We start from the raw sequence: 15,598 nt of genomic DNA, 5'->3' as shown, positions 1-15,598 counted from the left end.
TCGCCGCGTGCCCAGGGCGGGCCACCGCGGACTCGCCCGCACCCGGAATTCCCGGCCCTTGCCCGGAGCGCGCTCCCGCGTACCTACCTGGCCACCTCGGTGGGTCAAAACGCCCGCTCCAGGTCTCAGGTCCAAGGCCCGGAGCCTTCCCGGGTTGTCCTCCCGTTCATGTGCTCAGCTAGCTACTCTGCCGGGAATATATCCCAGATTTGGCGGCGCCTGACACGTTCACGGCCACCATCGAGGCCTCTCTCCGGGTACAGCGGCGCCCGACCTGCCCACAGAGGGCTCTCCTACCGGCCTCCGCTTCTCTAGAGCAGGGACTTCTCGTTCAGAGGCTTCTTGCCACCCGCCTCCGGTGTCCTTTTCCTGCCCGCTTGGTTGACTGCAGCAGCGCGGCCCCAGGGCCTTTGCACAGGCTCTTCCCTATGCCCCAAACCCTCTTCCTCTCCGAGTTGTGCAGGTAAGGACAAATCCAAAATTGAATTTTCCCTGATATAAAGATGGAGACATTCTCCACCTCCCTTTTCTCAGAGCGTTTCCTTTAGAAAACTTGTAAATTATTTCTGTCCCCTGAGATGTATGACATTCCTTTGAAAGGCTGAGTAAATCTCAGCCAGTTTTACAGCCGAGGAAAACTTTCACTTAAGGATCCCAGAGTCATCTTTTCGAAAAGTAGACAAGGGAGACAGCGCCCCTTTCTCCCTGTCTTGGTGGGACTTTAACTTAGAGATACGAGAAGTTTTACAGATGGCCACCCCAATTGCCAGGTTAATTTAGGATGAACTATGAGTGACACATGGTGCTGTCAAGTCCTTTACATTTTTTTTTCCCATTGAGATAAAGTATCCATAACAAAATTTGCCATTTTAACCATTTGAAGTGTGTAATTCAGTGGCATTAAGCACATGCACAACCATCACTACTATGTATTTCCAGAACTTTGAAATCATCCCAAACAGAAACCCCATACCCATAAAACATTAACTCTCCATTCTCCCTTCTCCTCAGGTCATAGGAACCTCTAATTCGCTTTACACCTCCATCAGTTTTTCTGTTCTAGACAAGTGGAAAACTACAATATGTGAACTTTTGTATCTGACTTGTTTCACTTAACATAATGCTTTCAAGGCTTGTCCATGTTGTAGGATGAATCGGAACTTCATTCCTTTTTAGGACTGGATAACATTCTATTCCACGAATAGACTACACTTCGCCTGTTCATTCACTTTTGATGGATACTTGGGTCGTTTTTATCTTTTGGCTACTGTGAATAAAGTTGTCATGAACGTTGGCGTACAATTATCTTTTTGAGTTCCTGTTTTCAATTCTTTGGGGTATATACCTAGGCGTGGAATTGCTGGATCCTATGGTAATTCTATGTTTCGTTTTTGGAATAACTGCCAAACTACAAGGGGGACTCAAAAACCCAGAATTTATTTATTAAAAATTTTATATTTATTCTTAAATGTTTAAACTTTAGTCACCTTCAAAGTACTCTCTATTTGATGCAATACACCTATTGAGATGCGTTTTCCACTGCTCAAAACAGTTTTTGAAGGCATCATCAAATTTGATGCCTTTTAGTGTGCTTCTGCCATTTTTTGTTTCACCTCTTCCACATAGGCACAACGTTTCCCTTTGAGGACTTTTTCATTGGGGAAACAAACAGAAAAGTTGTTCCAGGTGAGATCAGGTAAATAGGGAGGGTGGGGCACGGGGGTCATGACATTTTTGGTCAAAAACTGCTGAACACTCAGTGTGTTATGGGCAGGCTGTTCGTGTCATTCACACATCATGAAATGGGCAAACACACTGAAGAATCTCCAAAAAGAAATTCACTAAAGCCAAATACAGCTTCTTCAACAAGGCTAGCGGAACACTGATGCTGATGGGTTCCTTAGAACACTTACCTAGAGGGGGCAGCCTGTACCACAAGGGACTGACCCTCCAAAAAATAACTCCAGTTTTATTTTTCCTCTCCTCTTCTTGTATTTTCCACTGTGACTACCATTTTACATTCCCATTAGCAACATATGAGAGTTCTAATTTCTCCACATCCTTTTCAACAGTTACTATGTTCTGTTATTTTTGTTATTTATTTTATTTTGAGTTGGAGTCTCACTCTGTCACAGGCTGGAGTGCAGTGGCACGCTCCCGGCTGCTTCGACCTGCTGGGCTCCGGCGATCCTTCCGCCTCAGTCTTCCAAGTACAGGCGCACGCTACCACACCCGGCTAATTTTTTGGTTTATTGTAAAGATGAGGGCTCGCCAAGTTGTCCAGGTGGGTCTTGAACCCTCAGATTCAGGCACTCCACTCACCTCAGCCTCCCAAAGCGTGGGATTACAGGCTGAGCCACTGAGCCCGGTTTTTTTTTTTAATGTCAACCTAATGCATGTGAAGTGGTATCTCATTGTGGTTTTGATTTGCAGTTACCCAATGACTAATGATGTTGATGATATTTTCATGTGATAATTGGCCATTTGTATATCTTCTTTGGAGAAAATTTTTTTCCAAATTTTTGAGGTGGAGTCTCACTCTGTTGCCCAGACTGGAGTACAGTGGCACACTCATGGCCACCTCAGCAGAGTCTCACTCTGGGTCGCCCAGGCTGGAGTATAGTGGCACACTCATGGCTACCCCAGCGTTGACCTGTTGGGTTCCGGCAATCCTTCCGCCTCAGCCTTCCAAGTAGCCGGAACTGCAGGCGTATGCTACCATGCCCAGCTGATTTTTTATTTATTGTAGAGACGAGGTCTTGCCAAGTTGCCTGGGCTGGTCTCGAACCCGCGGGCTCAGGCAATCCATTCGCCTCGGCCTCCCAAAATGCTGGGATTACAGGCTGAGCCACCAAGCTCGGCCTGGAGAAATGTTTACCAAAGTCCACTTGTGACTGGGCGCGGTGGCTCACACCTGTAATCCCTGCACTTTGGGAGGCAAAGGTGAGAGGCTTGCCTAAGCCCAGGGGTTAGAGACCAGCCTGGGCAATTTATTTTATTTTGAGACCTTGTTTCTACAGTAAATAAAAAAATTAGCCAGGCATGGTGGTGCAAGCCTGTAGTTCCAGCTACTTGAAAGGCTGAGGCAGAAGGATTACCTGAGCCCAGCAGGCTGAGGCTGCGGTGACCATGAGTGTGCCATTGCACTCCACCCTGAGTCAGAGTGATATTATGATTCAAGAAAAAGAAAAGTCCATTTGTTAGTTGGACTGTTTGTCTTTTTGTTGTTGCATTGTTGGAATTATTTATATATTTTGGATTATCAGAATATTTGAAGAACCTTATCAGAGATATGATTTGCAAATATTTTCTCCTGTTCTGTGGGTTGTCTTTTCACTCTTTTGATAATGTCCTTTGATGCACAAAAGTGTTTAATTTTGATGAACTCTATTGATTTATTTTCTTTTGTTGCCTATGCTTTCAGCGTCATGTTTAAGAAGCCACTGTCAAATCCAAGGTCATAAAGATTTTTCCCTGTGTTTTCTTCCAAGAGTTTTATAGTTTTAACTCTTAAATTTGGTTCTTAACCCATTTGGAGCTAATTTTTGAATATAGAATAAGGTAAGGATCCAAGTTTATTATTTTGCATGTGGATATAGTTTTCCCCTTTGTCAAAGAGACTGTCCTTTCTCCATTAAATAGTCTTTTTGTTCTGTTGGAAATCCGTTGACCATATATGTGAGTTTATTTCTTAGCTCTCAATTTTGTTCTATTGAGCTGTATATCTATCCTATGCCAATACTACACAAGTTTGATTATTGCTGCTTTGTGGTAAGTTTTAAAATCAGGAAATATGAGTCCATCTTTGTTGATTTTCAAAAGTATTTTGGCTCTTCAGGTCCCATGATATTCCATATAAACTTTGGGATAGTTCTCAATTTCTGCAAAAAAAAAAACACTGTAGGGATTTTGATAGAGTTTACATTGAATTCGTAGACCATTTTGGGTAGTATTGTTATTTTTTCTTTATTTTTTAGAGACAGGGTTTTGATCTGTCACCCAGAGCTGGAGTGCATTGGTGTGATCCTAGCTCAATGCAGCCTCCAACTCCTGAGCTAAGTGATTCTCCTGCCTCAGGCTCCTGAATAAAGTGGCTGAGACTGCAATCATGTGCAACTGTGCCCAGCATTGTCATCTTAACAATATTAAGTCTTCCAATCCATGAACACAGATGTCTTTCCATTTATTTAGAGTCTTGTTTAATTTCTTTCAGCAATATTTTGTAGTGTGCAAGTCTTTGGGGTACAAGTCTTCCACCTCTTCAGTTAAGTCTTTGATTATTTTTGGTACTATTATACATGGAATTGTTTTCTTAGTTTTCTTTTTGCATTGTTCATTGCTAGTGTGTGCAACTTCTTTGTGTGCTGGATTTTTATCTTACGACTTTGATTAATTTGTTTGTTAGTTCTTAAAAGTATTTTTGTATGGATTTATAAAAATTTTCTACATATATGATCCTGTCATCTTCAAATAGAGATAATTTCAATATTTTCTTTAATTTGAATGCTTTTTTTTCTTTTTTAATTGCTCTGGCTAGTACTGTCAGTACTACCTTGAACAGAAGTATTGAAAATGGACATCCTTGTCTTGTTCCTGATCTTAGGGAGAAAGTTTTCAGTTCTTCATCATTGAGTATAATGTTGGCTATGGGTTTTTTATATATGATCTTTATTATGTTGAGAAAATTCCCTTTTATTCCTAGTTCACTGAGCATTTTTATCATGAAAGCATCGTGTCAAGTGTTTTATCTGCATCAATGGAGGTGATTTTTCCCCCTTTCATTCTATAAATGTTATGTATTACATTGATTGATTTTTGCATGATGAATCATCTTTGCATTCCTGGAATAAATCCCACCTGGTCATAGGGTATCATCCTTTTAATATGCTACTGAATTCAGTTTGCTGGTATTTTGTTGAGAATGTGTGCATCTATATTCATAAAGGATATTGGCCTGCAGTTTTTTTCTTGCAGTGCCATTCTGGCTTTATTATCAGGTTAATTATGGTCTTATAGAAATAGGAAGTGCTTCCTCCTCCTCAATGTTTAGGAATAGTTAGTATTAATTCTTCTCTAAATGTTTGCTATAGTCCATCAGTGAAGCCCTCTGGTCCTGAACTTTTCATTGTTGAGAGGTTTTTGATCATTGAATCAATCTCCTTACTTGTTATAGATCTAGTTGGCCTTTCGATTTCTTTTTGAGTCAGTTTGATAGTTTGTGTGCTGTGAAAAATTTGTAAATTTCATCTAGATTATCAAATTTGTTGCTTACAGTTCTCTTAGAATCCTTTTTATTTCTATAAAATCAGTAGTAATGCCCCCAGTTCATTTGAGATCTTTAGTCTTCTGCCTTTTTTTCTTAGTTAATCTAGCAAAGGTTTGTCCATTTTGTTGATATTTTCACTGAACTAGCTTTTGATTTTGTTGATTTATTTTTACTTTTATATTCTCTATATCATTTATCTATACATTAATCTTTATTATTACCTCCTTCTGCTAGATTTGGGTTTAGTTTCCTCTCTCCATTTTTAGTTCCTTAATGTGGATTGTACTGAAAGATTTAAAGAGACATCTTTTTTATTTTGACATCTAAGGAAATCTCTGTTAGATCACTGGCTGAATGCAAAGATTAAAAAAAAACAGAAACTTCAGTGACTACACATAACAAGGAATACAGAATCTGCAAAAAGAGATTGAGAAAAATCACTAAACAAATGGACTATTGTAGCCTCATAACTAAAAACTAGCAATTTGTGAGGCTAGGGAGAATCTGATTTTCAGAGTTACCACATTATAATACTCAAAATGTCTAGTGTTCAACACAAAATTACAAAACACACAAAAAGACAGAAAAGTATGTCTTATTCACAGGGGGAAAAGAGATAACTTTATAGAAATAATCTCTGAAGCTGTTCAGATATTAGAATCACAAAAATGTTACATCAACTTTAAATTTGTTCAACAAGCTGAAGGAAAATATGGATGTAGAGCTAAAGAAGATCAGGAAAACAAGGTATGAACACAGGGGTAACACCAATTAAGATATATCAATTACACAAAGGAATCAAGTAGAAAATATTAAGCTGAAAAGCACAATAGATGAAACAAAAATTCATGAGAGAGGTTTGATGTTAGATTTGTGCATGTAGAAGAAAAGATCAGGGAACTTGAAGACAAGACAATTGAAATTGTCCACTCTGGACCGGGTGTGGTGGATCATGCCTGAAATCCCAACACTTGGGGAGGTGAAGGTGAGAGGATTACCTGAACTCAGGGATTCAAGACCAGCCTGGGCAACTTGGCAAGACCTTGTCTCTACAATAAATAAAAGAACTAGCCAGGCATGGTGGTCCTCTTAAATCATATAGGAAGGTTACTTGGAAGCTACTTGGAAGGCTGAGGTGAAAGAATCACCTGAACCCACCAGGTCTAGTTTGTGGTAGCTGTGAGTGTGCTACTGCACTGCAGCCTGGGTAACAGAGTAAGACTTCAACTCAAAAACAAAATAACAAAAATTATTCACTCTGAAGAGCAGAAAGAAAGAAGAATGAAGATAAATGAAATAACCTGAGGAACCTGTGGGACACCATCAAGCATACCAATATGCACAGTATGGGAATCCTAAAAGGAAAAGAGAGAAAAAGAAAGAAAAATACTTGAAGGAATAATATCCCCAAACTCCCTCAAATTTGATAAAATACATGATCTAGATATCTAAGAATCTCAACAAACTCCAGTCAAGGCAAACTCAAAGAGATCCACATCAGGAAACAAGGTTGTCAAATTGTCAAAAGATAAAGCAAAAAAACCAAAAAAGCAGCAAGAGAGAAGCAACTGGTCACATACAAGGGATCCTCAATAAGATTTTCAGCAGATTTCTCATCAGAAGCTTTGGAGACCAGAAGGCTGTGGTATGACATATTTAAAGTCCTGAAATAGAAAACAAACACACCTGTCAACTCAGAATTCTATATCCAGTAAAAACTATTATTCAAAAATAAAGGAGAAAACTAAGATATTTTCAGATAAATAAAGACTCAGGAGTTCATTATTAGTTCTCTAACCTACTAGAAACATTAAAGGAAGTCCTTCAGGCTGAAATAAAAGGACATTAGGCAGTGACTCTAAGCCATATGAAGAAATAAAGAACACTAGTAAAAGTTACTACATAGAAAAATATAACATTCAGTATTAATGTAGTTGTGGTTTATATAACTCCCATTTTTCCCTATATGATTTAAAAGACAGATTTATAAAATAATAATTATAAATTTATGTTAATGGGCACAGAGTATATAAAGGTGTATATATGACAATTACAATGGGGAAAGAATGGAGATGTATAGGAGCAGAGTGTTTATATACTATTGGAACTAAGTTGGCATTATTTCCAACTAGATTTTTACAAGTTTTAGATTTTAATTGTAATAACCAGAGTAACAACTAAGAAGATAATGAAACATATATAGAAAAGGAAAGAAGAGAATAAAATTGGCATATTATAAAAAATAGGCCAGGCATGATGGCTTACGTCTATAATCCCAGCACTTTGGGAGGCTGAGGTGTGAGGATTGCCTGAACTCATGGGTTCAAGACCAGCCTGGGCAACTTGGTGAGACCTCATTTATACAATAAATAAATAAAAAATTAGCTGGGTGATGGCGCATGCTTGTAGGTCCAGCTACTTGGAAGACTGAGGTGGAAGGATCACCTGAGCCCAGCAGGTCAAGGCTGCGGTGGCCATGAGTGTGCCACTGTACTCCAGCCTGGGCGACGGAGTGAGACTCCAACTCAAGATGATAATAATAATAATAATGATAATAATAATAATAATCTACATACCAAACAAGGCAGTAGTAGAGGAATTGAGGGGAAAAAAAAGACATAGAAAACAAATGGTTAAATGGCATAAGTAAGTCTTTCCCTCCTAACAATTACTTTAAATGTAAATGGATTAAACTCTCCGATTAAAAAGCAGACATTAACAGCACGCATACAAAAGACATGATCCATATACATGCTGTGGAGAAGAGACTCATTTTAAATACGAAGACACACAGAGGTTGAAAATAAAATAATAGAATAAGACATTGCATGCAAACAGTGACCAACAGCAAGTTGAGATGGCTATATTATTGTCAGACAAAATAGGCTTTATGCCAAGTGCTCTTGAAAACAAGTTATCATTTGTCTTGAGAGCATTTATGCAATGGGTTGTACCTGCCAATGGGTGAGATTTATTTCTGTCTTTGCAATCTGTAGAGCAGGTTGCCTGTGGTGCTCATTGCAGGCTAGTTTAGTGCTTACTCAGTAATACAATTTTTAATTCTTTTCTACAATTGTGAAAGGACACACTGGCATGGCAGGAAATTTTATTTTTAATTGTTGGTCTCTTTTTTTTTTGAGTTGGAGTCTCACTCTGTCACCCAGACTGGAGTGCGGTGGCCGCTGCCGGCCACCGCAGCCTCGACCTGCTGGGCTCCGGCGATCCTTCCACCTCAGCCTTCCAAGTAGCTGGAATTACAGGCATGCACTACCACGCCCGGCTGATTTTCTGATTTATTAGAGATGAGGTCTTGTTGCCCAGGCGGGTGTTGAACCTGCGGGCTCAGGCAATCCACTCACCTCAGCCTCCCAAAGGCGCGGTCCGTGTCCACTAACTCTCTTATTTCTTTCACATCTTTGCATAAATATCACCTTCTTGAGACCCACCCTGCTACTCTACCCCCATCTCCTTCTTTATCTAGCTGTGCTTTTTCTTTCTGAATGACCCTTCTTATGTCCTAAATAATTTACTCACTTAAAAATGTTTATGTCTCTCTCCTCTTCCCTAAGAAGGGATCTGTGTCTGTTTTGTTCAATGAGGGAGGGAGTATACATAAGTGGTGGGAAATGAACGAATGTCTCACAGGCAGCTCAAACTTGTCATGTCCAAACATTAGCTCCTTAGCTTCCCCCAGACCTGGTGTGCTGAGTCCCACATCTCAGAGGATGGAGCTTTGCCCTCAAGTCTCTAAGGCCAAAGCATTGGTCTCTCTTACACTTACGTGCTGGGACACCCCATGGCCTCACCCTCCACATTTCTCCCAGCCTGCCTGCTACCGCCTGCTGTCCCCGGCTGTTCCTTTGTGAGGCAGTCAGGGATCCTGTTAGAAGCAGGCAATTCGAAGGCCCTGCCTCTGCCCTTTCTGTTCACGTGTCACTGCGTCTGAGGCTTCCTGGGTCCCCCTATTTTGAATTTTACCCCCCATTCACTATTTGCTCTCCTGTCCGTGTTCTTCACACCCATACTGGCATTGGACATTCCATATCATTTACTTATTTAGCATGTTTGTTGTTTTTCTCCCCCACACAGAGGTCTGCTCCAGATAAAATAACCCATGATCCCAGTTTGCTTGGGCGTCCTGGTTTTAGCACTGAGAATTCTGACTCAGGAAACCCCTCAGTGCTGGGTACACTCTGACTTGCTCCCCCAGCTGCAGGGCCCAGGGATGTGACTGGCTGTTTGTTCCCGGTGTTGGGTCAGTGCCCAGGGGCCGGTGGATTTGTAGAATGTGCCTGCTGAATGAGTGAATGAGGCACATTGATGTCCAAATTTCATCCAGGTTAAACTGTGGGTCCAGAGGAGAGCTGAGGCTGTCTGCTGGGGAAAGTCTGGGGACTTTGCTACCTCCCTTAGTTCATCCTCCCATTCTGCAACCCAGATTCCTCAGTATTCTCCTGGGAAGGTGTAGCCTGAGGTAGGGGAAGAGGGGGCAGTGTCACTGGCCAAGGCAGGAGGTCTGTGGGACCCTGGGTATGGGGATAGGGTGGTGGATCTGGCTTAGAATTGGCACTGAGTGCCACCACCACTTGGTAGCAGCACATATGTGTCTTCCAGCAGGTGCCTCTCTTGTCTCAGAGTGATGGTAGGGCAGCTGGGATCTGAACATAACCTTTGTTTTGGCCTCAGTTTCCCCCATCTATGGGAGGGCCGGGGCTATGATGAAGGCATGAGGGAGTCAGCAGTTGTCAGTTAGAAGCTCAGCCCCACGACACCCCTCCTGCAAAGTCTCCCCACTCCCTGCCTCCAAGGTAGCAAGGATTCCTGGAATAGCCCTGGGTCAAGGGGTCTCTGTGCATTGCCAGGAGTGCCCTTGGCTGGTCCAGGAGTTAAGAGGAGGAACTTGGGACAGAGGCTGTCCAGCTGATCCGGGACACTTGCCTCCCATCTGGGTGGACAGGGTCTCCAGGGGAGACATGGTGAGGGCAGAGCTGTAGCCTATCAACCCCGAGACCCTGATCTCCAGGTTAGGGAGGGGATACCTGGAGCATGTTCTCTGTCTGCATTCCCCTCTGGCCTCTGTGCCCCTGGTCCCCCAAACATGGCCTTTCAAGCTTCTCATCTGACCTGGCTTCTGTGCCCCTGGGGTGCCCCATCTATGGCTCCTTTATGGAAAGACTTGGACAGAAATGTTTAGTCATACTATGTAATGTCAACTGCAGCTGACCAGAAGTCTACTCCTGGGGACCTGTCCCTCCCTAGCTGAGTCCCAAGGGCATCCCAACCCCAGGGAAGGCTCTGACCCATCCCCACACACCCCACACTCTCACAGGGGTGGGCATAAGGGGTGTTGGCATCCCCAGCCTTTGGGATGTTCTCAGGTCCAGCCTGGTAGGGGTACTCCATTGCTTCCATGGTCTAGCTTTGTCCCGGACACTGTCACCACCCAGTCCTTGTCCTTCCCCCAGGCCTGGGCTCTATTTTAATAGGTACACTTGGGGCCGATAATATTCCCCCCACCCTCCCCAAAAGGCCACCTTGCCCCACAGATCAGAACCTCTGTCTTTAGGGTAGAGGCAACCAGATGTTTACTGAGTGAAGGGGGGCTTGCCGGCTCTGCAACACCCCAATCTGCCAGTGGCAGCAGCCCCCGTTGCAGGAGAGAAAAGACGACTCAATGGCCCTGGCTGGCTGAAGGAGGGCAGTCAGAGTGGGAGTGCATTTGCAGACTGAGCACGACTACTGTTGGGGCCAGGCCTGGGACATGTGTCCCTGCACATGTCCCTCAGATGATGACCAGACTCCAGAGGGCAGGGGGAGCCAGGTAGTCCTTGTGAACCATAGGAGAGTTCTGTGAGGGCAGACCCCACAGGCACTGCAGGGCCCAGCACCTCACCCACCTCCCTTCCCTCTCCAGTGGGCCTGGCACCTGCCCACTGTACTTCTTCCATCTGACTGGGCACTTTGCTGGCCCAGTACTCTGTTGTCCTACCTCCCTGACTAAGAAGTGTCAACACAGAGCCCAGGGTCACTCTGTGGCCCTTCAGCATGGATGGTACTTGGTGGCCTCAATAAATGTGAAATGCGTGAGAATGGCACGTCCCAGCAGATGGCCTCTGCGCAGGTGGCCCCTGAGACTACGAAAGTGACCAAACCACGCTGGGTGGGTGGAGCTGAGCTTGGGCGACTGAGACCCTCTAAGAGGGAACCAGGTGGGGTGGGTGCCCAGGTGGCACTCAGTACCCAAGGGTGGAGGGAGAAGTAGACTCTAGCCAGCATGGGAGTGCTCTGGACAGAAGCTAGGGTCGTCTTCGACCACCTTGGGCCTGGTCAGTTTTGGAAAGAGTGGGGTCACATCCTGTACAAGATCACTGGGGAAGCTCTGGGCAACTGCAGGGGCAGGAGGCCACTGCCTGGTCTTCAGGGTCAGGAACAGTGACCGTGAGTTGTCCACGAGGGAGGCTGGGACCCAGCTGAGGCAGGGAAGGTCAGCCTCTGAGCTCTCTGGAAAAGAGGGCAGCCCACCCAGATTCTACCTGTCCTCAAGGGGCTCAGGAAAGGGTTGATGGTTGGTCCTTCATGTAACTTGAAGCACTTGGCTCAGCCCCTAAGGACTCCCTTGGAGCTGCAGGACTCTGGAGAACTGGAAGATGCCTGGGCCCTGCAGCCTGTGGTCAGGTAAGACAATCCTCACATTCTGAGGGGGCGGGGGGGGGAGGAGGGTGGGGAGAGTCTGGCCTTATCTGCCAGAAGCTGTGGGTTGGTCTCCTGTCCCCACCCCAGCAGTGTGGCCCCGACACCTACTTGTTTGTGATGAGCCACCTGGTCTCAGGCTGCTGTCTCATGGGTGGCAGCTGGGGAGAGACATGGGGGTGGTGCTGGCTCAGGTTGTCTAGCTCAAACCTCATCTGAGGCATAGCCCCTCCCCACCTTCTCCCTATTGTGTTGGGGGGATGGGACTACAGGGAGAGAGCTGCAGACCCCAGTTGCTCAGGGCTCACTAGGCGGGCCTTCCTGGGGTACCCAGTCCTGGGGAGCCAGTGCTAGTAGGCAGCTGGCAGGTGTCCAGTCTCCAGGGAGGTTCATCAGGGCCAGTGAAGGAGGACCCCAAGAGCAGTAGGGTGCCCCCCAAGATGTCTCCCACTTGAGTCCCTCCCACTGTCTGTCCCAAGGCCTGTCCCTGGGATTTGCCCAGCAAGGCACTGGAACTACAGCAGTGGCTGGAGCCAGCCTTTGGGATCACCAGACCAGCCACCTGACCCCTTTGGCTTGTGACCTGCTGGAGGTGACCTTTGCTGGGGAGCAGGACTCAAGCTTGGCCAAAAAGCCTTGCTAGGGATCGGGAGAGATAAAGGTCTGAGGGTCCCTCCATAGGCCCTGGGCTGTCCTTGTGGGTAGGAGGCTGTGGGCTGCTCTGAAATTGCTGTGACTCAGCAGAGCTGAGGAGACATTACTGAGACCCCTGCCTGGCCCACCTGTGCTTCTTGGGAAGGGTATTGAGAGGCCCTGGGTGCCCAGAAGCTGGTCTCATCTGCCTCCTCCTACCTCTCCTATTTCATGACTCTTGCAGTCCCCCTCCATCCCAAAACCAGGCAAACTTTGGAGCTCACACATTCAGGAGCTGGTAGGGGTGCCAGCTCTGAGTCTTCTTGGACTCCAAGGCAGAGGCTACACCCAGTACCCACACACTCTGTCCACTGGGCAGAATCTTGTGAACCCTGGGTCCTGGAAGTCTGGGCCTCAGGGGCTGGGGGGACGGAGGGACATCCCAAGTAGTCGGAGAGTTGGAACCAGAGCCCTGGTCGGGAGATGTGGATGCCCAGGGAGGTGGAAGCCATGCCACTGACAGAAGGAGACCAGGGAAGGGCACTTGGGAGGCCCAGCAGTGTGTGAACAGAAGGGACTGTGAGGCCGCGGGGCAGCGGTAGGCTCAGGACTCCACCTTGGCTCAGAAGCTTGCTTGACTCCAAGAGGGGGCCCCTCTGTTCTCTTCTCCCCATCCTCAACAGCCTCCCCCCTCCCCCCTGTTTCCTGTTCAGTGCACACCACACCCAGCTCACAGTGGGAGGCAGGGAGTGCTGGGTCCAGTCTTCGACCTCCCGCAGCCCCTGAGTGTGGGGCACTGATTGCACTGGAGGTTGCACAGCTGCTGGGGGATGGAAAAGCGCACATCGGTCCTCCAGCCCTGCAGATACGAGGCAGCCCAGTCAACACAGCCTCTTGTAACCCCTACCTGTACCCAACCTCCCAGAGGAATGGCCTGGAGAGGCTGCTCACTTGGGGAGGTAGGCGCTCCTCCTCCCTTAGAGGCTTATGGTTGGGGATGGGAAATAGGGGGTGGGCATGTGACCTGAAGTCTGGGAGTGGAGGTGGAAGTGGGACTGGGCTGGACAGCAACACTCACCTGGATGCAGATGCCTGGGGCACAGGCCTCCTCCCAGGGAATGTCCAGGAAGGTCATGGCAGGGTCTGCTGTGGGGTCACCCTGGGCGGGGGAAGAGGCAGACAGGGCTACACCATGTCCTTATCCTACACCCTCGTCCAGATGGGCAATAGAAGGTATCACAGAAAAGTGAGGGGGTTCAGCCACCCTCCTCTCCCCAGGATGGCGCCCCATCCTACCTGGCTCACTGAGGCTGGAGGGAGGCGGCTGGCCTGGAGCCCTGGTTGGCAGGTAGGGAGTGGAGACTTCCTTCTGTGACACAGGCGCACCTGGAAGTGGGCGGGACTGGACGAGAAGAAGGTGGCCCGGAGGTGGCCCTGCATGGGTGAAGGTTGGATGACCATCTTCCAGGCTGCAGGGGGTGAAGGGTGAGGCACACAACAAGCCCAGCACCTTGCCCACCTCGCTTCTTTCCCTAGTGGGCCTGGCACCCGCCGACCATACCGCTCCCATTCTACTGGGCCTGTCACTGACCGAGTACCCTGTTATCCTGCCTCCCTGACCAAGAGATGTCATATGGAGCCAAGGAGAAGGCGTTATTTGCTGCATTCATGCTGCACAGCCCCGAGGGCAGCTCACCTGGGAAGCGATGTTGTTCAAATGGACACCTCACCTGGAAACCCAGGCTGGTGGTGAACTGCAGAGGGGTGAGAGGTGCAGGTGTGGGGGAGTGAGTGCGGGGGTTGGGGACGGAGACAGGCTTCCCTCCCTGGGCTCTTAGCTCAACTTCAGGGCTTCCCTCCCTGGGCTCTAAGCTCAACCATTGAGATCAGGAGGGTGGTCTGAGGGACAGCTGGGAGGCTGGAGTCCAAGGCTAGGCAGGGCCCAGATCCCTGCCCCGATGCCCCCTGGCCCCTCCACCTACCTCCTTGTCTCCTCCCCCAGTTCCAGCAGTGCATGTGGCAGGCTCTCCCTTGCCGACTCACCTTAAGGCAAAGCTGAGGCTGTGTGTCCACCATTGGGTACCGCACCTGAGGACGGCTCAGGTCAGGGACATGACTATCCATGCCCACCCCCATCCCTGTTGGGTGGGCACTCACTCTGCCATGTGCCAGCTGGCGGGAGTGCTGCAGCTCACGGCAGCGGGCCTCAGGCCGTGGGCGCCAGCACAGGCTCACGTGGCCACTCACAGGGCAGGTGGGCTTCCAGCTCAGCGCCTGGCTTCCAGGATGGTAGTGGATGGTGTCCCACAGCGCCTCTGTGTCTACAGGGGCCCTCCCCAAAACACAGGTCAGCTGTGCCCTACCCTGGCTGCCAACAGGCTCACAGGGCCTAGCACTCACGGAGTGACTGTTGGGCCAGGGTCAGGAGTAGTTCTGTGGGTCTCTGAGCCCTGGCCCAAGTCTGTGGGTGAGTGTACATGTGCATGGGTGTGTGTGCATGGGGACACGTGCATGCATGTGTGTGCGTCTGCAGTGTTCCTGAGCAGAGCTCAGAGCAAGGTATTTCTCCTACTTCCTTCAGAGAGAGGTTCCTCTTAAATGACTTGTTTTTGTGAGGTGAACTGGGCCACCACATGTGCACGCTTGTATACTGCATGCACGTACACTTCGTGTACACACACGTGCACACCAACATCCATGAACAGGTTCTGTCACATGGAGGGGCTTGTCCTGGCCACACCCTTGGTGACAAGCCCTCCCTAACAAGCTCAGGGACTCTAGTTGGGCCTGCCCTTCATGTCTCACCCCCCGCTGCATGTCATCAGCCTCGAGCTGGGTCAGGCCACTATCCCCTGCTTCTCCGCCTCCGCATCACACTTACCGTCTTCAAAGGGGCAGATCTGTATCCTCACAGCGTCAGGTGTCGCAGACCAGACCTGCGCAGGAGGCTGAGGTCAGCGCGGCCCACCCGTCCCTCTGTCCCCTCCCCGAAGGAGAGGCCACATCCTC

The 15,598-nt window shown here is 47.7% G+C and overlaps 1 protein-coding gene across 1 annotated transcript in view; it reads right to left on the bottom strand.

The window, feature by feature from the left end:
- The window catches only part of IL17REL (interleukin 17 receptor E like), a 19,453-nt gene that overhangs the window by 2,268 nt on the left and 1,587 nt on the right, over nucleotides 1–15,598 (bottom strand). The window contains exons 5-10 of the mRNA XM_008066634.2: nucleotides 15,471–15,525; nucleotides 14,747–14,910; nucleotides 14,633–14,677; nucleotides 14,286–14,343; nucleotides 13,895–13,991; nucleotides 9,465–9,561 (exon numbers count right to left, since the gene is read on the bottom strand). Coding sequence (XP_008064825.2) covers nucleotides 9,465–9,561; nucleotides 13,895–13,991; nucleotides 14,286–14,343; nucleotides 14,633–14,677; nucleotides 14,747–14,910; nucleotides 15,471–15,525 — 516 coding nt within the window. The remainder of the gene's footprint in view (nucleotides 1–9,464; nucleotides 9,562–13,894; nucleotides 13,992–14,285; nucleotides 14,344–14,632; nucleotides 14,678–14,746; nucleotides 14,911–15,470; nucleotides 15,526–15,598) is intronic.

Source organism: Carlito syrichta, unplaced genomic scaffold (assembly GCF_000164805.1).
Source record: "Carlito syrichta isolate Samal-C Ts95f unplaced genomic scaffold, Tarsius_syrichta-2.0.1 Scaffold309041, whole genome shotgun sequence".
Taxonomy (NCBI): domain Eukaryota; kingdom Metazoa; phylum Chordata; class Mammalia; order Primates; family Tarsiidae; genus Carlito; species Carlito syrichta.
The sequence above is the reverse complement of the archived record's forward strand: the minus strand, read 5'-3'. Positions and strand labels throughout refer to the sequence as shown.